This window comes from Haliotis cracherodii, unplaced genomic scaffold, assembly GCF_022045235.1.
Source record: "Haliotis cracherodii isolate W230 unplaced genomic scaffold, xgHalCrac1.p SCAF_17, whole genome shotgun sequence".
NCBI classification, from domain to species: domain Eukaryota; kingdom Metazoa; phylum Mollusca; class Gastropoda; order Lepetellida; family Haliotidae; genus Haliotis; species Haliotis cracherodii.
In genome coordinates this window covers 10,555,637-10,583,057 of record NW_027266272.1, presented here as the reverse complement: position 1 = coordinate 10,583,057, position 27,421 = coordinate 10,555,637, and the positions used below count along the sequence as shown (strand labels likewise).

General features: G+C 38.9%; 1 protein-coding gene across 1 annotated transcript; it reads left to right on the top strand.

Moving 5' to 3' along the window:
- The first annotated feature begins 555 nt into the window (after positions 1-555).
- On the top strand, positions 556-27,421 carry LOC139464372 (uncharacterized). Its single transcript, XM_071245901.1, has 10 exons — positions 556-642; positions 17,927-18,169; positions 18,852-18,931; positions 19,524-19,593; positions 20,423-20,581; positions 21,360-21,512; positions 22,279-22,349; positions 23,519-23,594; positions 24,433-25,673; positions 26,582-27,421. The coding sequence occupies exons 2-10, from the start codon at positions 17,965-17,967 to the stop codon at positions 26,687-26,689; spliced, it is 2,163 nt and encodes a 720-aa protein (XP_071102002.1). The 5' UTR covers positions 556-642; positions 17,927-17,964; the 3' UTR covers positions 26,690-27,421.

Below are 27,421 nucleotides of genomic sequence, written 5' to 3'. Positions count from 1 at the left end.
TTCTTAATTTTCTAAACAACTGCAGGTTCACCTTCCGTCTTCAATGTAGGCAGGCCGACTGCCATTCAACTTAAGGAGTAAAATATTCTTTAATCGGCATTTCGATTTGTCCACTATTTCACTACGGACAAATGCACTAAGTTCAAATAAGAATGGGTTGAATGAAACTTAGACATGTATGTATCTCAAGTAAACTTCTGTCTGTTTACATTTGGTTTACATTTGGCTGCGTTTTGACGCACCGTTTGACGAATATCAGGCCACCAACATTTTCCAATAACATGTATCCAATTTATATACCGGATTTTTTGTGTAGTCAGGTTCACTTAACTACATCCTACCTGTGCGTTTCTATTTTTGAAGAGTGTATACCAATAAGAGACAGTCAATCGGAACAACCTTGTATTATACAGCCATCTCGGTTAGCGGAATAAGCCGAGTTTCACCAAACGGAGCGCCATAAACTCGGTACACTGCTTTTCCAACTCCGAATCGTTCTTTCGTAATTGAATCGTTGCTGTCAGGAGCTCCACGCGTTTATCAATGTCAACTGACGACAACAACAACACTCTACCTACCAGTGAAAGCTATGTTTATGTTATATTCCCTGCGTTTTAGGAGGTGACACAACTTCAACATACGGTAAGTATATATAGCATATGATATTTTGTAAAATAAGGTACAAATATCGGATTATCAACGAGTTAATTGTTCAGTCACATCCATAAATTTCCTACCCAGCCCTGATCAGTAATCGTATTTCGCAATAACGAGTTTGCCACAGGCTGACAAGGCAGCCGATTACGAAATGTAAACACAACGCTCATTAAAACTTCAGCAAGTAACAGTCCGACTGACTTTCTCTGACTGTTTTCAGGATTTGACGTGAGTATTTTGAATCCTCGAAAGACTGATTAGGCTTATAGGCCCAGGCAAAGTAATATTGATTTCACATTTCACCATAGCCTATATGCTGTATAATTCCAGCGTCATATCAAGGAACAAAAACACTGTGTATAGTGTATATACATAATACTAATAATATAATCAAAATATAGACAATTAAGCTTTGTTATGACCCAGTGTTTCTGTCACCAAGGACTTAGTGTACATATATATAGCCTGTTCCACTGAGGTGGGTCTTCATTCGTATATGAACTTTTCTTTTTCTGCTGAAAAGTTCCCCATTTTGCCAAAGATAGTCTCTTCGGGGTTTTTTGTTTACCATTGTTGTTTACTGTCACTCTCAACCATATAGTACACATGCATCTTTCCCAACAGCTATCTGCCATGTTGTTTGATGCTACTTCTGCATGCAGCATTACGATTTAAAACATATATACAGGGTGATAATTACATTTAAATCATGATTTCATTTGTAGGGTTTAGTATGATTAAACCTTGAAATTGTACATCAAAGCAACGCAAACATTGACATAAATGTTAATCTAATCAACATAAAAAAACTAAAAATGGATTGAGTGGGCATGTGTTTATTCCTTTCATTCATGGAATGTATAGCTGCTATTATGGCAAGTGTCAAGTTGCAATATGTACTAAGATATGTGTTGTGTCGCAACAAAGTGTATTGTTACTATGGTTACAGTCGCATGGTTATCAGACTGCCATTAACTCCCTGGAAACAGTGTATACATATACCCAGCTAGACTTCATGTTGGTAGATCTACCTTCTACCATTTTTTAAAATTTGTTCAATGACTCAAGCCAGCAATTATTACTATTGTTTCTTGTTTATCCTACACTGAGCAATATTCCAACTGTATGACAACAACCTGTAAATAATTGAGTCTTGACCAGACAATCCAGTGATATAACATTATGAGAAACGATCCACACTTTTGGGGTACAATCACATGCAAGTCAGCAAAGCCTGACCATCCGATCCCCCTGGTAGCCCCTTTCGACCAGCATTGATTGCTAGGGACCTATTCTCACCCAGAATCCCCACGTGACCAAGAAATGTTTATACGTGTACATCCATGTTTATGATTGTTCAAAGATGCAGGGAACGATGGAGTAGCCTGGTGGTTAAAGCATTTGCTTGTCACACTGAAGGCCCGGGTGGGATTCCCGACATTGGTACAAAGTGTGTAGCCCATTTTTGGTTTCCCCTGCCGTCATATTGCTGGAATATTGCCAAAAGTGGTGTAAAACCATCCTCACTCACTCACTCACTCCAAGATGCAGATGAAACGGAAGACATTTTCAGTAAATTTGTGAACCAAATATTCTGCAGGGCCCTCAAAGCATTTATGGTAGAGCTACCACGTTTGTAAGTTAATGTTAAAGAATGAGAGTTAGGTCCTCTAAGCACTAAAATTGTTATACGACACCTGAAGGTATTAAGGAGATAAACATTTTTTGTTTTCAGATTTGCAGGTGCTATTGAGTATTTGATGCCTGTAAATTTCATTTTGTACCCATGGTGGACAGCGGTTGAAATGTTAAAACTTAAAACTATTGAATACTTAATACATGTACCACCTGCTAATCTGGAAACTTGTAATGTTTATTGACATTGTAAAATAAAAAAAATTATGTAACTTTCTGTACCCTACGCTTCCGTGATAACTGACCCTATATGTTCAGCAAAGTATTGACAAAAGCAACAAAAAGTTGTTCTGATAGATACTTATCAAATATTTATCTTACATGATTGTGGTAACTATTTTTCCAAGCAGAAGAGTCTGGGTTTTTCAATTTGACATTGTGAAAAAAGAGGTACCCATGAAGACAAATATTCTTATTCAACGCCCAAAACATTTTCCAGATCCAATCCCATTTCAGAACATATTTCTACCAATGAGATTACAGCATTCTTTCCAATTTCTTTTACAATGTTCTGTTTGTGGTTTGATGCTCTCATTTCATTCTATTGAATTTTTATTTAATTCTTTTAAAATTAAGGTGAAAAAAATATTTGTTGCCACATTTTGATTGGTTGTTGTTGAGTGAATATAGATATGCAGTGTTTTACCTTAACTTACAAAATTGTGAACCCCAGTAATTAATTTTAAGGCAATATGACGGTCCTGTAATGTAATGGAATGAAATGATGTAGTGTATTGTACGTTTAGATAATTTCTTTAGAGCCTGAAATGAATCAGTGATCATGTTGATATGATTGATGGATGAAATGACAGATGCCCATAATTGCTTGAAATGCTCTAGGTATATTATGAATATTATTGTGCATCCTTTGGGACGCAGTATACCGTATTCAACATATAAGCGCCCCACTCTAATAAGCGCCCACGGCGATATTTACTAATACCGTATTCGACGTAATGTTGAAAGATAAATTTCGTGGTTTCTGGTGACAGCCTGAACTGTTTATATACGACAGATACATTTTTCCAGACTTTAATTGCCCATAATTAAGGGTGCATATAACACACAAGTGCGTATTATACATGAATAAATAAGTCTTGTGTACATTGATCAATCGGAAGGGGTGCTAATTGGGATTGCTCATATATTAGCAAATATCGCTGTGCGCGCTTATTAGAGCAGGGTGCTTATTACGTTGAATACGGTATATTGGCTAGTGAACAATCCCAATTAGCACCCCTTCCAATTGATCAATGTACAAAAGTCTTATTTATTCGCGTATAATATGCACTCACGCACTTATTGGCAATTAAATTCTGGAAAAATATATCTGTCGTATATAAACATTTCAGGCTGTCAGCATAAACCACGAAATTTATCTTTCAACTTAGGTTTGTTTTCACCAAAATAGCATTCTAAAAAGAGTCTCCTATTTCTAATTTTGAGAGCGCCCTGGGCGCTTATTACGTAATATATGGTATTATTTTTCTGCGTCAATTCCCTACATTTGTGCGTACTGGAGGCACATTTGTATATCATGTAAAAACCTGGATATGTGGGTGAGTGTGTGAATGTTGTTTTATGGTGCAGACAACACGTAGTTGAATGTTTTCCAGTTCAACTGAAAACTAGAGTGGCAGTGAAAGTATTTATGAATTAACCCCAATTGTTTTGCTCAGTGCTTGAGACGGAGGTTGGTTGATTATTAAACTGAAAGCTCAAACCATAACTTGAGCTTGTGGACTAAGTTGGATGACACAGTTCATCTCTTGTGTAATATATCTCCTGTAGTCACTCGGTCTCGCCCTTGCAGTGGTGTACTGGGTATAAATAAATATGACATGCTATTCTAGGTGATATATGACATATCTTGGCCATGACATTCTCACTGTCGTGATTGTGAGTTTGTCTTCTAAATATAGGACAGACATTACTTAAAGGGGAAGTGTACACGCAAAAATCACTTTCTTTCTTTTTCTAAACAAAACCCAATTTTAGAATTAGTTAGTATCTGTGTTTGAAAATATACACTCATTTTTTTTCACAGTGAAAGTAGGAAGCTCACAATAGTGTGAAAGTGATATGCCGTTATGAGGCCTTCGTTTTACGAGCGAAATAGGCCTGAATTATCCCCCTTAGATTATGACGTAATTGGTGCCAATTCAACTGGGTCCCTGTCTATTCTCAACGCAAAAGATATCAAGGACCAGTTTGCGGTAAAACAACATGGTCTACGACACACTCCGGCGCAGTGGTGTCTCAGCATAACACAATTCTGGCTGGCATCTGAGATGCTAGAATCACAAAACTGTACCTACACCACGTGAAGCGGCTCTAACAAAGCATGATGACGTCATAATGTTTATCAATTGGCACCAATGACGTCATATTGCAAGGGGCATAAGCCATGGTGTTTTTGTTATGGAAATAGAACACTTGGTAAATGTGAAAAATATGAATGGTTTTAGTGCAAAAAATATGTTAATTAAATATGATGTTTTTATATTTTTGTCTATGACACTTCTATGTTAACACTTTTAATGTGGAAAAAGTACAAGAAAAAATGGTTCATTTCCGTGTGAACTTGCCCTTTAAAAACATGAAAAGGTTGTTGCTACATTTGGAGAAATGTGAGAGTGAGGTTGTCTTCGGAGACATTTAAGAGTTTGTTTCTGGAAGGGAATACTACAAATCATGCATCTAACAACCCCGTCACATTTGTGTTCACAGCAAGATATTTGAGTCAAAACAAAACACATGTAATATCATAAAAAAACTCTGATTTATTGGAACAGTTTCTGGTCTCATTAATGACCAACTCTGATTGGTTCCCGCTTTAGCTGTCAAGTAGGCCATGGCCACCTTGTCAATACAACAAACGTATGATGTGATAGTAAGTTGATATGCTGACAGATGGGCAAGTATTCCTGCCCTCAGCGCCCATACTGCTGATACACACACACACACACCTGTTGGAGGCAATGGTAGGAGCAGGCATGTTAGTGGACGTGAATCACTATCTTGTAGCATCATCTAACATGTCATTGGATGTAAACAGTAAGTTTAGAATATTTTTGCACAGTTTCAACATAAACCTCTTCAGAACGGGCTCTGTTGTGTGGGAAGCTGATTGTGTATGTACAAACTGGATGTACCATGTATTATTTAGTTGTAAAAATATTTATCATTCAGAAAAAGGTATCAAGCAAATTAATATTGTTCATAAGTATTAATATAAACAGGATCTTGGTATGATAGCAAGGATAGAAATTAGCACCATTTCGCTCACCTGGACCAGTTTTGTTGATATTAAATGTATACTTTAGGGCGAGTACAAATTTCAAACATTTTAGGGGGTATTGCTATATAGTCAAAGAGATAACATGGAATATATTTACCTCAGAGGTCCAAAAGGTTATCACTATTTGGGCTAGTAGACTTTCTTGGTTAATTTCTACCCCTGAGATAATACAGTCAAAGCCCCTATGAAACATAAAGAGCAGTTTTTATCTACTTAAAAAGGGTCTTTAACATTCACTAGAATTTATTGTATAAATACTTCATTCACTTTTGAAGAGTTGTTTCCCCTTTTGAAGAAATTGTATGTAAGCTTCAATGATTCATTGTGTATCTTTTAACCACTAGGAGCTGCCATACAGGTATTTGTACTTTTGTCCATGCTGCCTTTATACTGTCTGTCTGTCTGTCTGGATGTTGATAACAGATGAAGTCAAATGCTAAAATGTCAGCTTGACCCTTTCAGAAATATTCCCTCAGGTATTGATTTATTTGTGGATAACAAATTGGTGAGTGTATTTGTATGCCTTATGAAAAGTTGTAAACAGATCGATGGACTGACAACCAACTTCAATTAAGTCAATTAAGAAAATACTGCTTATGGTTTAAAGGTGTTCCGAGTAGCACACCTTTGCCATGCCAGGATCCTGTGATTATGGGTTTGAATCCCAGATTTGACCTGAATATGAGCCTTGGTTAATGTCTGTGGTAACACAGACTTTCCTCCCACTTGAGTCCGTCATGTCAAGATACTGTTGAAAGCAATGTGAAAACCACATTCCATTATTCAGTGTGTTGTTGGGACTGCCTCAGTGGTCTAGTGGTAGAGTATCCGCCCGGAGAGCGGAAGCCCCGGGGTTTGATCCCCAGCTGCATCATACCAAAAGACGTTAAAATGTGGTACTTCTTCATGTTCTTGTTATCCTGTTTGGCGCTCTGCAATAAGGGGCTAAAACAAGGACTGGACAGCTAGGAGTCAGTATACAATATCTAAGTAGGGTATTCATGTTAAACTGTGGCATGGTATCTCTGTGGGCTAGCATTATAAATCGACATCTGTCCGGACAAGAGCGCACGCACACACTCACTCACACACACACACACACACACGTCACAATAATCTTGGACACACCGTTAAAATCCATTTCTCCTCAGTGTGTTGTAGTAGTGGGATGATAGACTGATGCATCAGTGGATTGTGATTGTTTACCTTTCAATACAAGTATACCAGGGCCCACTTGCACAAAGCAATCTTAGTGCTAAGATGATTGTAACTCCCATACTTTAACATAGGCTTACGATAGTCTTAGCTTTGTGCAAGTGGGCCCAGGTATTTCGCCATCCTGTCTATGAAAAAGATGGCTTACACACCGCAGATAAGAGCACTAGCAAGTATCGTGAGCAAGGTTTCAGATCGCACTGTTGGTGTTTAGTCCAGGCCCTGGTGTTTTATATTTTCATTCTGTTATGATCAATACCCTGGGACCCCCTCCATGGTCTTGTGGACGGAGCGTCCACCCGAGAGCAGAAGGTCCGGGGTTCGATCCCCAGCCATGTCACACCAAAAGACGTTAAAAGATGGTATTTGTTACCCTGCCTGGCACTTGGCATAAAGGGGCTAAAACAAGGACTGGTCGGCTCGGAGTCAGTATACTGTATCTCAGTTGGGTATTTACGTTAAACTTCGACATGGTGTGCCAGCACTATGAAATCTGCAGTACAAGATTTTTACGAATTTATATCAGTGTGTATATAGAACTTTCTTGTGAAAAAGCTGGTGAAAACTTGTTATGTGATGCGCAGAACAGTAGATATGATTATGAATTGGTTTGTTCTTGATTTCCTTCAGTGGTTTATTAGTCATTCATTCATATTAGAATGTTTTGTAAGGAAATTATTGTATACTGGTTCTCTTGGTTGTCTGTTCCTCCACCTCTGTAGTTCAAGGGATTTTTTCTGCATTGTTGTGTCCCTTACATGGGCAGGATCTGCTGATCATGAATTCAAATCCTAATATGCCTCCCAATATAATATGGGAGTTAGAGTAAAATTTGTTTATTTGTAGCTTAACACCTCACTCAGCACTATTCCAGCTATATAATGGCCATCTGTACATAATTGAGTTTGGGCCAGACAATACAGTGATTGACATCATGCACATTGATTCATGCATTTGGGATACGGTGACATGCAATTAACCAAGTCAGTGAGCCTGACACTCAGTTTATGACAAGCACACGTTTCTGGAGTAAAACTTTGTTTGAGTTACATGAAAAAGTGCATAGGTCCAATGTCAATGACTAACATAATTAAAGGATTCAATCACAAGAAAAAATAATTTGTAATATTTATTTGACTTAAAAATTGGACAAATATGTCCGCCATATTGAAATGATTGTGCCCCACCCCTAATGCCTGTCCCCATGGCAACAATAACAGATATATACACATATACAAGTGAGCATATCAACATACATCATATACTCATCTTCTCAGCTACATCCCTTACTCGATAACAATGTTAGCATCGACCATCACAAGATTTGTAATTGAAAAGTTAATTACTTTTCCTGTCATTTGTTACACGTCAAACATCAGAATACAATCAGATATCCATTTACCATCTATGATTATAACCATGTATCATGACTAAGCACTTTGTTCGTTCTGGGTGATCAGAGCCTGTAAATTGATTATTGCGGTGAACCATGAGTGCTCCCGGCCATTAAGTATGTTGATACATCACAGGGGTCTATCAGTTATTCCCTTCATTTAGACACAGGGCGTTATAACAGTTGTTTTATTCAGCCTCTAAACCTTCTCTCCTGACTGTGGATGTCTGAATAACTCCTTTTTGTCATGTGCAGGGTATCTTTGTTTGTGGGTTTCCACGACAACGGGTGGAAATAACTGCTTGAATGATCTGCATGCTCTTTGTCTCGTGACGGACACATGGTTGACTTGATCAATACATCTGAGTCTGCATCACCTGGCTGATGGTGGTGGATAAGTCTCACCGCGGTGATGATGACTGAGGCCGTGCCAGCTGCCGGACCTGTGCAGGTGACACGGGAGTGACAGGTTGTTCTGGGGTGGATGGATGCACCGGAGTGTTCTGTCTCACACTGTGAGTAGGTGGCGTGTCAGGTGGTGCTAGTCTAGACAAGTCCTTTGGTGTTATTGTATTTTGTTTGTTTGTTGTTTAACGTCGCACTCGGCAATATTTCACCTATATGATGGCAGTCTATATGATAATCAAATCCGGACTTGACAATCCAGTGATTGACATCATGAGCATCTATCTACGCAATTGGGATATGATGACAAGCATCAACCAAGTCAGTGAGCCTGACCACCCGATCCCGTTAGTCGCCTCCTACGACAAGCATAGTCATCTTTTACGGCAAGCATGGTTTGCAGAAGACCTTTTTTAACCGGGCTCTGCGTGGATGTGGTATCATTGTAGGTAGAGTATACTGGACGGTAATAGGGTTTTACATGACGCAGAAATGTGCATCTAGCACTAAATGTTTAGGGCGGTCGGGTAGCCTAGTGGTTAAAGCGTTCGCTCATCACGCCGAAGACCTGGGTTCAATTCCCGACATGGGTACAATGTGTGAAGCCCATTTCTGGTGTCATCCGCCGTGATATTGCTGGAATATTGCTAAAAGTGTCATAAAACCACTCACTCACAAATGTTTAGAATTGATTCATAAAAAATATAAATTGTGTCTCGAGTAACACACAATAATATTCATTATATCAAATTCATGACTGGGAGTATTCAGGTCCTGTAATCATGGTAATTAAAGTAATTATCAAATACAGTACACTATACCATTTCACTACCCCAGGACCCTCAGATTTCATGTAAAGGCCTTGAAATTAATTATTGGGGGTCCTTTCGACTACAACATTTGTAAATCAAGGTAAAACCCTATAGTAAGACATTTGACTTGGCTGTCGGGTACTTGGAGTTTGAATACCAGTTATCTCACATGGGTTTCTCACCCACGGGTGTGCAAGACATTTAGGTCATGACAGAGGAAATGGCAAATTTTATGTGTTCACAAAACTTTGAAATATTGGCCAGGAGATTATCAGATCTGTTCAAATGGCCGACAACTTGCCTTTTATCCATTTTACCCTTGCAGGTTTTACATGTGTCACTTGCTAAACTAAACCATGTCTTTCACTTTAAAAAAATGAGTTTCCCATGAATGCATCATTGATCACTCATTCCTAGCATTGTATTGATCATGGGAACAACTTGGCTGGACGTTCCTATTAATACTTAAATACTTGGACATCTAAGACTCTCTATCAGACTTTCGTGATTGAATACTATGAAAGTCCAAATCACTCACTTTGGGATTTTGTCCTTGATTACTTTAATTTGCAACGTTTCTTTGGGGACTAAATTGCAAATAGTTTTGGTAGATATTACTTGATTTATGTTCTGTTTTAGATATTCATATTATGATTGGAAGATGTGGAACAGTTTTGAATGTTTGTGATTTTATGTTTATTGTTGTAAGTGGTGTAAATATAGAATACTAAACGAGCTCCCGTGTAATACCAATTTTATGAAACGAGTGAATAGTTGTGGTATCTGACGAGCGAAAGCGAGTTAGATACCACAACTATTCACGAGTTTCATAAAATTGGTTTAACATGGGAGCTCGTTTAGTATTTTATTTAATACTTGCCATTTATAACATTTTTAGAATTATACTGTTGAGTATGAATAGGCTGACACCTACACGATCCACGGCCGATTGAGTCAAATGAGTCCAATTGAGTTTAACATAATAATACTTCAAACACGTCAAAAGTTAGAATGTATGAATTTAATACCATACAACGGTCCACCTTTAGAATTCAGGCGTCCATTCAACAAAATTATCGTAGGGCTAATCACAACTCACATACTTTAACTTAGACTAACTACTGTTGTTGCGCTACAATACGATCGCCTTGTGGAACGGGCCTTGCACCTCAAAGTTTACAATCACGTCACAATACCCGATGACGTAAATTGTGGAATTTTGTTGCAAGATCCATTGGCGATGTGACGTCAGCCTAGCAACAAGGTTGCTGGGGTCATCGAGTGTGCATAAGCTCCTCTCAGTGATCTATCAACTCCATACGCAATGTTTTTGAATAAGCCAAGGGATGTTGAGAGCTTTCAATATTTGTTCGTGAAACGTGTTCCGAGAGTACATAAGCACGCGTTTTGGTATTACACAATGTGTAATACAGCTGTATGTTTATTAAACGGGTGATCTCTTCACGGGCTAGAAATAATTGACTTTATCAAACCTCCATGTAAGAATCTGAGATCTGATTGGTTCACATGATCTTTATTATTACTATGTATCTGGCCTGGGAGGGAAATACATTTCTGTATTAACTATTCAACAAAACAATCACATGCTGATTCTGCACATCTTCCATTGACTTTGAAATCACATCTGCTTTATTAGCACAAGCCAGTACCAAATGCGACGACCGCTTCCATGGTCTAATATTGACAGTAGCGGGTGACCTCACCTTGGTGAACACTACCAAGCTGACTGTCATTTATTTCCTGATGAACATCAGTATGTCACGTGATTACGTTGTCAATCGAGCGGAGACATTCAGAATTACTTTAGGGGAATTCCTCAATGTCTAAAAATAACATTAATAATCATTAGGGAAAACTGGTTTTAAAGGTTTCATGGCTGATGTTTCCTAATATTCCAATGTTCAAAAAGGTACACAGCCCTCTCTCTGAGAGCGATGATAATTCAGGCTATAGCTGATGCAGGCATTGAAGCCAGACAGATCACGTATATGTCGGGTCTCCGAAATGAAGCATCCATTCCAAGCTATAAAAACAGAGAATGCTTGACTTATGAAAAGAAATCACTGAGCTCCACACTGTTGTGCTTTGCTTCAGAAAGTCCAACTGAGCCACCTCAATCGGTAACCTCCTGTCATCAGCAGCCATAGTATGACTCAAACGCACTCCCAAAGATCACAGAACGTTAATATCAATCCATTTTCAGCTTCAGCCGGGTCTGGATTTCTTTCCAAAGCAAACTTTACTTGGTGCAACTTTTATTTCAAGTGAATGACATTGCCATAGCCGCTATTTTCTGGTGTTTGTAAAACCAAGGGATGTCACTCCAAATGGAATGTTTGGGACGGATGACGTCACAACTCGCCGCATTTATATAGTTCGCTTTGAATAATAAAAAGTTTGATGTTTAATGGATTGTTTTGTTATGATTTATATATCTGTCAATATCAGCGCTTGCACATCATGGAATTTGCTCCCGTGAGGTACTGTCTTCATCAGCTGATGAATGTCAACAAATGCAACTTCAATCCTTAAATGGATGGAGCGTCTGCCTGGAGAGCAGCAGGTGTGTGGTTCGATCCCCGTCTGCGTCACTCACACCAAAAGACATCAAAATATGGTACTTATTGTCACCCTGTCTGCCACTCAGCATAATGGGGATAAAACAAGGACTGGTCTCCTTGGAGTCAGTATACTGTGTCCATGCGTGTGGAGTATCCATATTAAACTGCTGGACCCCGTTCCTCAAAGCGATCTTAGCGCTATGATGATCGTAAGCCTATGTTAAACTATGGCACTTACGATCACCTTAGCGCTAAGATAGCTGGAAGAACGAGGCCCAGAATTACGAAAAATGGCATTATATCTGGACAAGTACAAGCAGTCTTTATCAATAAAATAAAGAATATATGATATCCCAATATTACTTTGCCTACCCCAGTATCTTTAAATTTGATTTTTTGCAAATTTCTCTGGCAGTATAACATTGCAACGGTTGTCAATGTTCATTTATCATGCCATGATGTTTATAGACTCTACTCCACTGATATCATATCTATATTCCGTAGGCCTGTGACCTCTCCAGTGCAAAAATAGAGATTGATTGACTGGTGCTTTGTTTGCATGTGTTGCAACAGAGTTTGATGGACTGGCGTGTTACGACATCTTTGTTGTGGTGAGATTTCGTAACCAAAACAATTGCTGCTTCACCTCTGTGTCGTTATGACTCTATACCTGACTGCCTCTCGTTCGGTGTGCAGTGCAGGGGATTAATTGTATGAACTCTTCAATGTAATGATGTCTGCTGTTCTTGTTAACGTTGTTCAGGTAAGTATTATCAAAATCTAGATGATTTAGTCCAGTTTTCCAATTGAAAACAGAAGGGTGTTAATGTGCATTCTTTTATTCATTTGCTACCATGTCAAATTCATGCTTTACTATCCAGTCATATGGTCTAATTGCTCACCGTCAGTTTTTCACAAAATTATAATTCATTTAATACGAGTATTTAATTGTTTATGATAATTTAATCTGTAAGAAAACATAATGACTGCCATGTGTTATTGTGCTCATGTCAGAACCATACCAGTGTTCATAGGTTTGAACAAAGTGGTAACATCTGAGACCTACATCATTTGGACTTCTTCCACATCAAGCTGACACGCTGTGAAATAACTTGAATAGTGTTAAAAGCGGTGTTATTGACCTTTTTCACACTTCGCTACTTCCGGTTTGAAAGCGAGGCTTGGAGAGCAGAAGGTGAAGGCTGGATAGCACATGAAACACACGGAGATGTCAACAAGGCACGCAATCGGGACAAACTGTGACAATTTAACCATCCCGGTACATTTATCGTAAGTATTGAACATTATTCTTATTGACAAACTATTCTACTGTTATCTGGTCTCCTTACCGATATAAATTTGAGTCTGGCCGTTCTGTTATGATTTCAATTTAAAATATCCATGACCACCTAACTCCCAGTGCAGTTTATGGTAGCTGAACAGACTTAATACAAATGCTACTGAAATCTTGTAAAGAATAATTCATTGTTTACACACCATTAAACTATTTATTGTGAGTTTAAATAACTTTGCGGGTTGTATTTGAATTCGAAATGTTCACCTTTTGACCATATCTAGATATATCTCAGAAACTAACTTAATTGATATAGGCCTATGTTGATATAATGTATCAAATTGAAACCTACTGAGAATTTACAATCATAACAAATCAGAATTTTGCATCAGTTGCGTATTTGATGTAAATTGTAATGGACTCAAATGCATTCCAATAAAATGTTAGACCTCTAGATCTACTTGTGCTGTTGTGATTGTGAACAGTTGTTATTTTGATTGTCAATGTTGTCAGATTAGATTGAAGAGGTGAATTATTGAATTATTACATAAAGGATGTGTAAATATTTGAAGTAAAGTACAGTTTGATCTGCAATTTTGGTAACAATTAATATTTCTACCAAAATGATAGTTACTTTACTGTACCAATTTAATCATGTCATGAAATGAACAAAAACCCAACTAATTAATGTCCAGTAAATGTTCAATCAACATGTGATCTTGGAGGACAAAAAACTCTACATAGTATTCTTTTTGGTGATCCAAACTTAGATGTTTTCCTGAATACAAAAATATTCTTGTCTGTACACAAATTTATAGAAACGACTAACAGATTCAGTAGCTAGCATAGTATTGTTTCCAAACTGTTAATCATTAATATTGTTAAATCTATATTCAACACTAAAATGTATAATATTAGGATATGTATGAGATGCACACTGTCTTCACTTTCAAGCACATTGTACATATCCTTCATATGAGCACTGTATATATATATAATGTGAAGTTTCAACTGTAAATTGTTCATTTTCATTATGCAATATTATGTATAACTGTATATAGGGAGAAGGCGGTAATAAGTGCTGCCCTTGTGCCCAATCCCTTTGTCTTTTTGGACAATAAAATATGTTTAATAATATCTCATCTTGTGATCTGACAAAGTTAATATTTTCAAGTCAAGATATCAACTTTAGTAAACCACATGAAGAGATAAACATTTCATTTGACAAAATAAATTCAAGTCTTATATTTTCTTTGTGATCTTCATGACCTTACTCAGAAAACCATAGTGTCAATGAGGCAGACTGACTGTAGGTGTGACAAAACGTGATATTTCACCTGATTTTAATAAAAATCTTATTTATTTCACTCTAGCGCAAGTATGTTTTCAGCATGGTCAGACTAAACAAAGTATTTCATGATTAAATACATACAGGTAATACAAATATCAAAACGTGTTTCATTAAAACAAGAGTGAATTTCTGTGTGACATTGATATAAAGAGCTGTAGTACACTGTCATTAAATTGATGCATCTGTTGAGTTTACTGTTTACAAAGAATATACTGTTTGAGTTTTAGACATATCAGATGAATTGATGCCTTCAAGATTGTTCTTAAGTAGCAAATGTTACACACTGTGATTAATTTTCCTTAAACTTCTCTATTTCAGAAGAATGTTGTTTTCTAAATAAGCAATATTTTGAGAGAAGGTGAATAAGCATTGTTTATAAAAAATGTTATTGAAGTAGGAATATTATTACAATATTATTGAATTATTCATTTCAGGCCAGCGAGTCACCACAATGAAGTACCAGTATCCTGGTGACGGATGTCTGGAGGAGCTTTCCGCTGACAGTAACACAATGGTTACAATGTGCATCCTGTCAAAGGACGAGGAAGTGAAAAGCCTTATTCACTCACAAAACAACATGGCCAATATTTATCAGACACTTAAAAAGCAACATTGTACCATTTGTTTACAAGCAAGAAAATTATTTTCTCCTGGAATTTAATTAGGTGCTTTTGACTGACAAAGACACCCAATCCATTTTAAGTTTTGAAAAATTATATTGTGAGAAATAAAGATATGAAATTTTTTGTTTGTTTTTCTTTGTTAAATATGAGAAATCCAGATTGTTCCATCAAAATAATTTGTACCAATACATATATTTTATCTTGGCTTGATTACCAATTGAAGTTTATTCCTTTTTATCTTTTGTTATTTTATTTGTACTCATATCTGATCAAGACATTTTCAAACTATTCAGGATAAATGTATTCGTAGCTTCCTTTTGATATACAATTACCTATCATCATACAGGATTAGGTGAGGGTGTTCAAGAAGTTGATAGTTGTATCAATTCTTATATTTCTTCAATATCATGCCTTAATTATATTTATCAATTTTTAGTTTCCTTTAACTTGTTTTAAACAGTTCACACATTATTACTTTTGTCGTGCACGGTGTAATCTCAATCGGCAGTAATCAGTTAAGTAAGTGATGTTTGAAGAACAAGTAAAGTATCATCTGTTTATTGTACACACTGAATAGAGTTATCGCCCCTTCTGAATATTTATTTTGACACACGAATTATTTTCATAATTAACATTGTAATATGTTAAAATGAAAATCATAGCAGAAAAAGTGTCTTTTGTCAACTGGACTCTTGGCAAAACGATAGCGCGTTGTGCAGCAAACACCACTATGAAATGTGAAATAAACATGATCTCGATCTTGATCTCGAGTTCGCCAAGCCACGCATTGACTGAGCAATTTTGCAAAAGTACATTGACGTGTTTCATGTTATGCGGTTTATTTACGATACCCAACTTCTGTCATTGAATGTACTGTCACATTGTACCTATATGCCGACGAGGTTATGATAAAACAATCTATTTCTGAAATATGTATCTCGAAATGCACTTTTCCATTCACTTCCGGGATCCTGACGGCAAAATGCAAATTCCAGTGTATTACAGGCATATTTTAGTTGGACCTCACGATTAAATGTGAAATATCTTCTGTATTAGATACAGAGGATACCATTTTTTGTTTGTTTGAAATGTCCACCAGTGAAATGCACAACATGCTGTCTGTTCCCTATCAGCTGATGCGACTCACACTGCATGGAGCTATGCTCTCCAAGCCTCGTTTTCGATCCAAGATGGCGAAAGTGTGAAAAAGGTCAATACCCTACTTACTAGTGTGCAGTGACACTCACTGATGATGTCATACAGTGTTGCGACATCATACAAGGAAGTAACTATGCAGTGAGGTCATTGTTTAACCATGTTGCCTGCTACTCTTTTTTGCTTTTGCCATGAATGTTACCTGACGTTTATTTGTAAATGAAGTACTTTGCCTTGATGATGCGGATGTATTGACTTGATAACATGTTGTTGAAGGAGTCCTGATATAGGACAGTAACACAGTTGTGCAGTGAATGCAACATGACAGTACTCAAAATAGTCAGCCCACCGGGACCCAAGTACAAAGATATCCATTGTCCATGTGTCAGTCCGTTCTTTAACTTTCTACTTGTTAGATGAAGCAGTGAGGAAATTGGTAGGGCTGGGACGTTATACCGACTGTGCGATCCGATATTAATCACGATACCTTACTCACGGTCCCATACATATCATGATACATGATATGTATTTGCAAGTGCTCTTTTCTGTGGTGCCATCCTTTTCATAGACAGGATGGACGAATACCTGGCACACTGATGATTTACAGTTGGCAGTGTCAAGAATGGCACAGTGGATGAAAATATTTACATTTTCACTATCAATTTTCACTACTAATTAGTGTTTAGTGTATCAGTTATTAAAGAAAACATAAAGAGGTAAGGATCAATATTTTTTACTTAGTGTGCAACTGTGCTAGATATACTTGTATCAAGAAGTGAAAAATCACGATCTACCGATGCAGTGTTTCGTCCTACCACTAGAAATTTGTGCAAATTGTGTAAGAAGCTCAGAAGCCAGAAGGTCAGAGAAGCTGACATGTTGATATTGTATGTACAATGGCAATGGGACTCACATCAGTTCATGCTTTTAAAATGAAAATTTGATATGATTTAATTTCTGTTTTGAAATTCAAAACTTTGAAATCATTTGAAACTGTTTTCTGCAACCACAAGACCCAGGTGACTGAAACTGAGGATATGTATGATCATTGTAAAAGTTTGATTTGTCCATGGCATGAGAATAAAGACTTTATACAGAAAATCCATTCCTAGATGTCTGGGCGGGGGTGGCAGGATGGTGGAGGGGGGTCACCAAAATTTGTCACTACATGGAGATGGGCATGAAATTGGAAACAGTTCTGGATTTTTTTTCAAATAATGTTTTTTTTTATTTATGTGAACAATATCTAGGGACTGGTCAATTAATATAACATATGTATAGATAGGGGGCTGTCATGAAAAAAAGGTTACATTTATTTTGGGGGTTTCTGCAAAACATGATACAGTCCCATGACCAATTCCACCAGCCCAACACCATCACACCTGCCCCCATAATAAATGCCCTACTGAACCGTCCGTGACACATCTTTCACTTGTTTCCTAGGTGTTCAATATGCTCCGCACCAAGACCTGCCACGTACAATGAAAATAAACACCACGAATGAACATGTCAACACAAGACCGGATTTCTCCTGTTCATGGAGGGAGATCCCGGCAATCCCAGCATGCAATGGCTGTCCTCGAACCAGACTGAAACATGCGGCGTGCATCCATGGCGGCCATGTCTATATCTGCAGTGGGAAAGACAACACACTACCTCTAAAGGATTTCTGGCGGTACCACATAGGTAGGTGAACTGCATCTCTCTAAATCGGGTAAACCAGACATAGGTAGGTGAACTGCATCTCTCTAAATGGGGTAAACCAGACATAGGTAGGTGAACTGCATCTCTTACAGGTAAATCAGGTTTTGAATAGTGATGTCATCTGGTTTGTTCTATGACGTTTCCATATTTCTAAAGGTGGGTCAGTGACATTCGTGCTGATTGCAGTAAATGTTTCAAAACCGATATTGTTGTTTCTTTAAATTTGATAACAAATTTCATTCATTTTAGCTATAATAACGGTAACTCGTTATTATTACTCGGTCATTTCAACTGCCCTCCTTCGTCGGGCAGTTAATAGAAGACTTCAGGCTACTGCAAATGATCATGCCCTGAAAAATAGCTTTACCCTTATATCTTGTGTGTTCAAAGATCGTTGATGTGTGAACAAGTAAGGATTTGTCAGACACTAATTTGATGTTTTTTTAATCCACTTGGTGCTTGTAGACATAAATATGAGGTTACACTTTTCAACAATAGGTTGCACTGGTGCATGTTTTATGCAGTTAACTCGAGCTCTGCTGCCCAGGAAATAAACCAATTGGTTTGTCTGGTCCAGACTTGATTATTTACAGTCTTTCATGGTATATCTGGTATCTTACTGACTGCGATGTAAAACAGCTAAACTACAGTGTCTTGTTTACAGGAAGTGGAACCTGGGAACGTCTGACGTATCGGGGAACATCACTGCCACATCTTCAGGGCCACACCATCGTCTCTCACAAGGTCAGTCAGATTCAAAAGCTGCATGTGTATGAGAGAGAGATGTGTCCCAGGTAGAAATATTGCAGAGGGGGGAATGAAAATTCATCTGTAGAAATAGTCAGAGGAAAAGCTTTTTCATCACCATTTTGTACAGATGTGTGAGCTGCGATCATGTTTGTTTGTGACATATGCTGTAACTTAGAAAACCTTGGTTATACAGACCAAAATAATCACTACCAGTAATTCAAAATGTGAGAACGAATAAATGACAATTCAAAAATTGTCAACACCAGCCTGAACATGCGATGGACGACAAGGGTATTGTTATTCAGGATAATCTTGATAATAGAGGTGTTGCAATGGTTATTGATAGTGTGGATGGTGGAGGTGATGTTGTGGATGAAGCGAAAGTAGAAATAATGGCCTCTGAACAGGGTCTGTTCCATAAAGCGGTCTGAGCACTCCAGCTGTCGTAAGTCTGTGTTAACGTATGTGAGTTACGACAGTGTTAGATCGTGTTGTTGAAGGAGCCCCTGGTCCAGATACATCCCTGTGATGTTAGGGAGGAATGAGAATGTACCATGTCTTTAAGCCATTGTCTGCCATGTTTCAGAGGAAGGTGTTGATATTTGGTGGAGAATTCAGCACAGGGACCGATCCACCATTGTGGATTTTTAACATAGGTAATATATTTTACACCACATTAATTTATCATATTGTCACACATGATCATCTGTAATTATAATGAACACTGTAAACAGTTTTCTTAATCGTTCAGAGTTAGTGGCTTTTCTCCAGGTGTATAGTGAAAGTCTGAAACCTGTCATTCAAGAACCCTGTCTAATGGACTGTTGTTGTTGGAATGTATCTGTATGGGTCATTATTATGTACATAGTATTCGTTCATCTCGAAATATTATATTCTGGACAATTTACTAGCGATGTTACCATTAACAGTGTGTTACTGTGCATGACACCATTCACACCATTCACACTGAAACTTGTTTGTGATCTTTTCTTGATCAACCCCATGAGGATTTCGGGTTAGCACCCTATGCTGGTCGTTAGTGGCGTCTGAATGGATGGGATGGTGAGGTTCCTGTTCCACAAAGTGATCGTAGCACTACGACAGTCGTATGTCTATATTAGAGTATGGGAGTTACGGTTACCTTAGCGCTACGATTGCTTTGTGGAACGGACTCCAGGTTCAGTGAGTTGGTTTATTACATGTCATTGTACCTCATGGTTTGTTGCTCACAATATCAATCACTGGATTGTCTGGCCCAGGCTAGATTATTTACAGGCTGCCATCATATAGCTGGAATATTGCTGAGTGCAGTTTTAACAACAAAATTGATATACAATGAAACAAATGTTTGATCAAAACTATGAAGCAATTGTGGTAGAATGGGAAAACTGATGAACGCTACAGAAATTACTTTGTATGTTGTATGTGCATGGCGGTTATGCCTGTAGGATGTCGCTGTGACATTGCTGTTATTTGTGTATATAGATCAGCAGTTTGTTCACAAGCCCTGCACTGAGGTGAACGTTCAACAGCCAACCAGTCGAAGGGACCACTCCGCAGTGATGCATTGTGGGATTATGTACATATATGGAGGCTTCGTGGATCTGAGGGGGTCCAGCAGTGAACTGTGGGCGTACAATGCAGGTAGGTGGAGAACTGATCACCATCTTACCAGGGATTTACTTGGGTCTATCTCCCCCATGACAATCAAGGTTGGAATTGGTCTTCAGCACCCCATGCTTGTCGTAAGAGGTGACTGGGTTGACAGACTTACTGACCTGGTTGATGCATGTCATGGAATCTATGCTCATGGAGGCCAAGCTTGTGTGGTCCAGACTCTTATTATTCACAGACCATCGTCAAGAAGTTGGAATTTTGCAGAGTGTTGCGTTGTACAATGAACAGACAAACCTGGGTCTACCTATTTGGAGTTCATAAGTGAGTGAGTGAGTGAATGAGTTTGGTTTTACGCCGCTTTTAGCAATATTCCAGCAATATCACGGCGGGGGGACACCAGAAATGGGCTTCACACATTGTACCCATGTCGGGATTCGAACCCGGATCTTCTGAGTGACGAGCAAACGCTTTAACCACTAGGCTACCCGATCGCCCCTGGAGTCCAGGAGACTATGGAGAGTCCAGAAGAGTGATATAGTTTGTGGGTTGACACTCTGAACTTTGAGTGTAGTTCTCACATGAATAGAAATGTCGGTTATATCAAGCATTAATTATTTGCTCCCATTCTCTATTTGTATGTTTCTAATCCTACACACAATGATTGTGATATTTCTTCCCTTCGTGGCACTCCTTGTTCCATTTTTGTTGTTTTTTATCTAGTATTAAATAACAAAATAAAATCAACTCTCTAGTCTTATGTAGTGTGTTAGAAGAAATCAAACCTACTATTTCCTGTTTTTGACAGATGAAGACTACTGGCAACTGATTCCCCCAGCATCGTCAGAGACACCTGGTGGTCGTCACGGCCACAGCAGCGTCATGCACTGCAACAGCATGTGGACGTTTGGGGGGCTGTGTGACCTCACTCTCAAGGCAGACCTGTGGAGCTACCATTTCTGTGAGAATACTTGCTGCAGTATTTATTGGGAAGACACTGACTGAGAACTGGTTCATACTCGCTTAGTATTGGTTCATATGAGTTAATATACTGGTTCATAATAGCTGAATACTGATTCATACTAGCTGAATACTGGTTCATTATAGTTGAATAAGAGTTCATACTAGCTGAATAAGAGTTCATACTAGCTGAATAAGAGTTCATACTAGCTGAATACTAGTTCATACGAGCTGAATACTGGTTCGTTATAGTTGAATAAGAGTTCATACTAGCTGAATACTAGTTCATACTAGCTGAATACTGGTTCATACTAGCTAAATACTGGTTCATACAAGTTGAATACTGGTTCAAACTACATGTGTTAGTGATTGAGTATGGTTTTACGCCGCTTTTAGCAATATTCCAGCAATATCACGGCGAGGGACACCAGAATGGGCTTCACAAATTGTACCCATGTCTGGAATCGAACTCGGGTCTTCAGGTGACGAGCGAACGCTTTAACCACTAGGCTACCCGACCGCCCCTACCACATGTACTAGCTGCATACTGGTTTATACTGGCTAATTTCTGGTTCAGACCAGTGGTCCATACTAAGGTGCATGTTGGTTCATACTGCCTTCTCCACCTTGGTTTGGATTTGTAGTCCACACTATAGCTGAATACTAGTGGTAAGAAACTAATACTGGTTCATACTGAAGTAATTGTAACATTGTGATGGAGAGAGTGGATGTTGGCTGTGTTTGTACATGGGAGCTATGTTTTCCAGTGAGTCAGAGGTGGCAGAGGATGAAGACAGTGCAAGGTCCCCCTCCCATGACGGGGCACTCCGCCAACGTTGTAAGTATGACTCACCTTGTCGCCATAATCTGTTACCATGGTTACCTCTTTGGTGTAGCTGATTGGTCGTCCGCTCAGAGTGGAAGGTGGGTGGTTTGATTCCCCGGCCACGCCATACCTAAAGACATGAAAAGATGCTTCTTGTTACCCTGCGATGTTATTATTAGTACAGTATGTGTTGTTGTCATTGCGGTATGTGACGTTGCCATGGTGATGGTATGCGATGTTGTAATTATGAGGATATGTGATGTTGCTATTGTGACGGTATGTGACGTTGCCATTGTGATGGTATGCGATGTTGTAATTATGAGGATATGCGATGTTGTAATTATGAGGATATGCGATGTTGCTTTTGTGATGGTATGTGATGTTGCCATTGTGATGGTATGCAATGTTGCTATTATGATGTGATGTGATGTGATGTGTTGCTTCTATGATGATGGTATGCGATGTTGCTATTGTGATGGTATGCGATGTTGCTATTGTGATGGTATGTGACGTTGCTATTGTAATGATATGCGATGTTGCTATTGTGATGGTATGTGATGTTGCTATTGTGACGGTATGCGATGTTGCTATTGTGATGGTATAAGATGTTGCTGTTGTGATGGGATGGGATGTTGCTGTTGTGATGGGATGGGATGTTGCTTCTAAGATGATGGTATGTGATGCTGCTATGATGACGGTATGTGATGTTGCTTCTATGATGATGGTATGCGATGTTGCTATTGTGATGGGATGTGATGCTGCTTCTAGGATGATGGTATGAGATGTTGCTATTATGACGGTATGTGATGTTGCTTCTATGATGATGCTATGCGATGTTGCTATTATGACGGTATGCGATGCTGCTTCTATGATGATGGTATGCGATGTTGCTATGATGACGGTATGTGATGTTGCTTCTATGATGATGGTATGCGATGTTGCTTTGATGACGGTATGTGATGTTGCTTCTATGATGATGGTATGCGATGTTGCTATTGTGATGGTATGCGATGTTGCTTCTATGATGATGGTATGCGATGTTGCTATGATGACGGTATGTGATGTTGCTTCTATGATGATGGTATGCGATGTTGCTATGATCATGATGATGACGGTATGCGATGTTGTTATGATGATGGTATGCGATGTTGCTATGATGACGGTATGCGATGTTGTTGCAGGTGAAGGACAGCATGGTGCTGGTGGGGGGAGAGAACCAGGGACAGCTGTACAGTGACGTCTGGCTCTTCTGCTTCAGTAAGTCATGATGTCTGTAAACAACTTCCGGCATCTTCAGTCAGGGAGACTTTTTTTGTGAAATTGTTGCTAGTTTTTAACCACTTGTCACTATTATGACATCACTTCACAGATGAGTGTCAAATTTCAAGCTCCCTGTTGTCCCTGATTTACACTCACTTAGTCACTTTCTATCATGTTTCTGGCTTAAAATGTATTGCCACACATACCTTGTATACATAGAGATTCTCACCCGGGTGTCTTTTGATATCAAACGAGTGTTGATATATTTGATATCAAAACACACAAGGGTGAGATTTTATTTATCATCCATCATCATTCATCTAACTTTTTCAGTTTGTAGACAGTAATTAGCAGTGTCTTCAGTGTAAAAAGTACTGCTAACAGCTTCAGTAGCAGAGCCATTAGTGATGTCATTTGATTGTGATGTCATGGTTACCAATGATGTCACAATTGTCTGCAAATCATTGTGATGCAATTTCATTGCAGCGATATCTACAATGTAGATATCTCTTGATCTCACCCAAGCCATATCTCCTGTGGGAGCCAGTTTTGGATGATAAATTGTAGTAGCAGTAACTCTGCATTGATAACCTACAGTTGTACATATCTTTGTCTCAAATATTCCTACAGATCATGATTAAGAAGTAGTACTTTTCTATCAATATTAGTGAAGGAAAACTGTTACTGTCAATGCATCAAATCAGCTGTTTAATTTAGAGGTGGTTGCTGTGATTTGAAACCTCTTTTTGACCAATCAAAGTTGAGTCATGGTAGAATATAGATATTAGTTTATATCATTCAATATATGTGATCATATCACTGATACTGTCCACAGATACAAGTGTTTGGAGAAAGATTGCTTTCCCAAGCTGCCCTCATCATCCACTACCTAGTTCCCAGCATGCAACAGTGTGTGTTACCAGTAGCAACAGTCAAGAAGCAGGGGCAGATAACTCTGCCAGATGTTTCTCTGAATCAGTATTACAGAGCCCAAACCCTAATTCAAGTGTAATCAATGCCGCTCGTCCACGAACAAGCCCTTCAGCGTCAACAGACACTCCACAGACGTCGTGGGTGTACCCTGCGAAGTCTGCCAGCAGAAACTGTGATATTCTCTCCCTAGAGTCCAGTAGTGTAAATAGTGCAGAGATGACCAAGGTCAGAGGTCATGATCATGCTCCGAGGTCACAGGTCATGACAGGTGACGACAAACGACCCTTGCTGAGATTTGTGTCTCGAGATTCGAACGAATCCGTTGGAATTGACAATGTAGTGGTCTGTACTGCAGATGAATCTCATGCTCCTGTAAATAAAAAGTGCTCTGACTCAACAGCCAAACCTCTTAATGCCAAAGAACAATCTTCTATTGTACATACTCATCATGCTGACGACCTTGTCTTGGAACCTCATGTCCAGAATCAAGGCAGTGAAATCAGGGATAGGAAATCTGCTGTTCTTCTTCATGGAAGCTCGCACGTCAACAAAACCATCCTGACGACACCAACATTTCCAAATCGTTATCAAACCACCCAACCCAATCGTCAAACCACCCATCCCAAGATGACCTCAACACTGGCCCACACCAGTCCGGCCCACCGTGATACAACCATAGACCCTCCTAAGAAGGCTATCTACTCCAAGTACTGTGATGATTTGTATATTGAAGACATTGAACAAGAACAGTTGTCACCTCTCAAGGTGCCCAATCCCTTCATCCTGACCAAGGAATCCACGCAGGTGATAATGCAAGACTGCATGGAACTTGAATTGTTTCACATGCCAAAAATAGGCAGCTCAATTGAAGGTCGGAGGTCAAGGTCGGGACACGACCTCTGCACCACCTTCATGTCAGACACTGGTGATTTCCATAGTCCAAGGTCAAGAGATTCAGGGTCTGCTCTATGCTCAGGTGCGGATGTGAATAGTTCTCAGAATGCTAGTGATGTACAGGTGCAAGGTCAAGATGGAGGATTTAATAAAGTTCTTGTAACTGTGGCAACTCAGACAGGAAGTAACCTTGACCTTCGACCTAGCAATCCGGGAGAGAGGATAGCTTCTATTCAAGAAGAAGGAAAGGTATGAACAGCTCTGTTGTACAAAGCGCAATATTGATATGCCTGTCAACTATAACAAGACTTAAGTATACTTCCCAACACAAAATGACAAAACTCAATAACAGCCAGGGACCTGTCTATAGTAGGTTAAGAATAGATTATTAAGTAGCCGGACTACCTTCCTGGGAGGGGTGGTGGGGTAGCCTAGTGGTTAAAGCGTTCGAGTGTCATGCTGAAGACCCGAACACGCTTATAACATACTGACGGATATAACAAATTAATTGTTTTTGTCCCAGCCATTTGCTGTAAAATGTGGCATGGTATCTCAGTGTCTGAGTGGAGTGTTCATGGTAAAATGTGGCATGTTATCTCAGTGTCTGAGTGGGGTGTTTATGGTAAAATGTGGCATGATATCTCAGTGTCTGAGTGGGGTGTTCATGGTAAAATGTGGCATGGTATCTCAGTGTCTGAGTGGGGTGTTCATGGTAAAATGTGGCATGATATCTCAGTGGGTTAGCACTATAACATTGTGCTAGTCCGGACTAGCACAATAAGCCACACACACAGACACACATAAAGACACACAAACACACACAACACACTCACACACACACCACTCACTCACACACAATGTACACACAACGTACACACACCATACACACACAACACAAACACACACACTCACACACAACTTATACACACACACACACACCACACACACACGCCAGACACCACTAACATACACTATAACATTGACTAGCACTATTGACTAGCACAATCAGCCACACAAACACAGCCACACATAAACACTCCACACACACACACACACACACACACACACACACACACCAAAAGTGTGCAAGATGTTGAATTGTTTTGTGTATTTAAGACAAGATAAGTGGTCTGAACCCTCTTTGCCCTTATTTCCAGGACTCGTTGGATGGTGAGCCCTTCCTGTTGGTGTTTGGTGGGAAAGCCAGGAAAAGACAACTCTGTCAACAGCCAATCAGTGTGTGGCGATGTGAGCTCACAGTTTAACAGGCTAAACATGGCCACCACATAGGGCTTGGTTGACTTGCTGTGATTATGTTCTAACCATCGGTCATACCAGTGCATTTATTGAGTCGTCTCATTCCATGGCCTGTGCAGGATTAAACAAGGTTATTTTTCAGTGGACACTTTTCCTTGTAATAGTCCTAATGAAAGAATCATTCATTATTAATTAGTCAAATTTTCACTGGACTATATTTTTTAACAGTATTTATTATTTTTTTATTCGGTGTGATATCTTGTGCCCATTGATCCCTCTCATGTGACACTGTTCATACATCGTCAATGCTAGCCAGGAGGGCTGTCATTGATGGGAAAGTTTTGTGTCAGTATATAGATTCATAAGTCTCATGACATCTTGATATTAATTAAAAATATTGTTATTCTGTATGTGTATCTAGACCTTCAATTAGTCAACTTAATATGAACAAGGCTGATCCAATAAATAGAATTTCTGCCTTATTATTACCATGGTAATCTAAATAATTTTATAATTTATGTGGAAATCATTAATTTACTATTGGTGTTCATGAATTTGTATCGATATCCTATTTACAATGACATATCGCAATCAAGTCCATCCATTATCGAATGAAGTAGATGGCACCAGTGTCCCAGTTGTCTATGGCTTTGCAATTCTCTGTGCAGAGTTGTCTCCCTTAGACATGACAGGATCCTATGATCATGGATTTGAACCCCAGATTAGCCCTGCCTGTGATA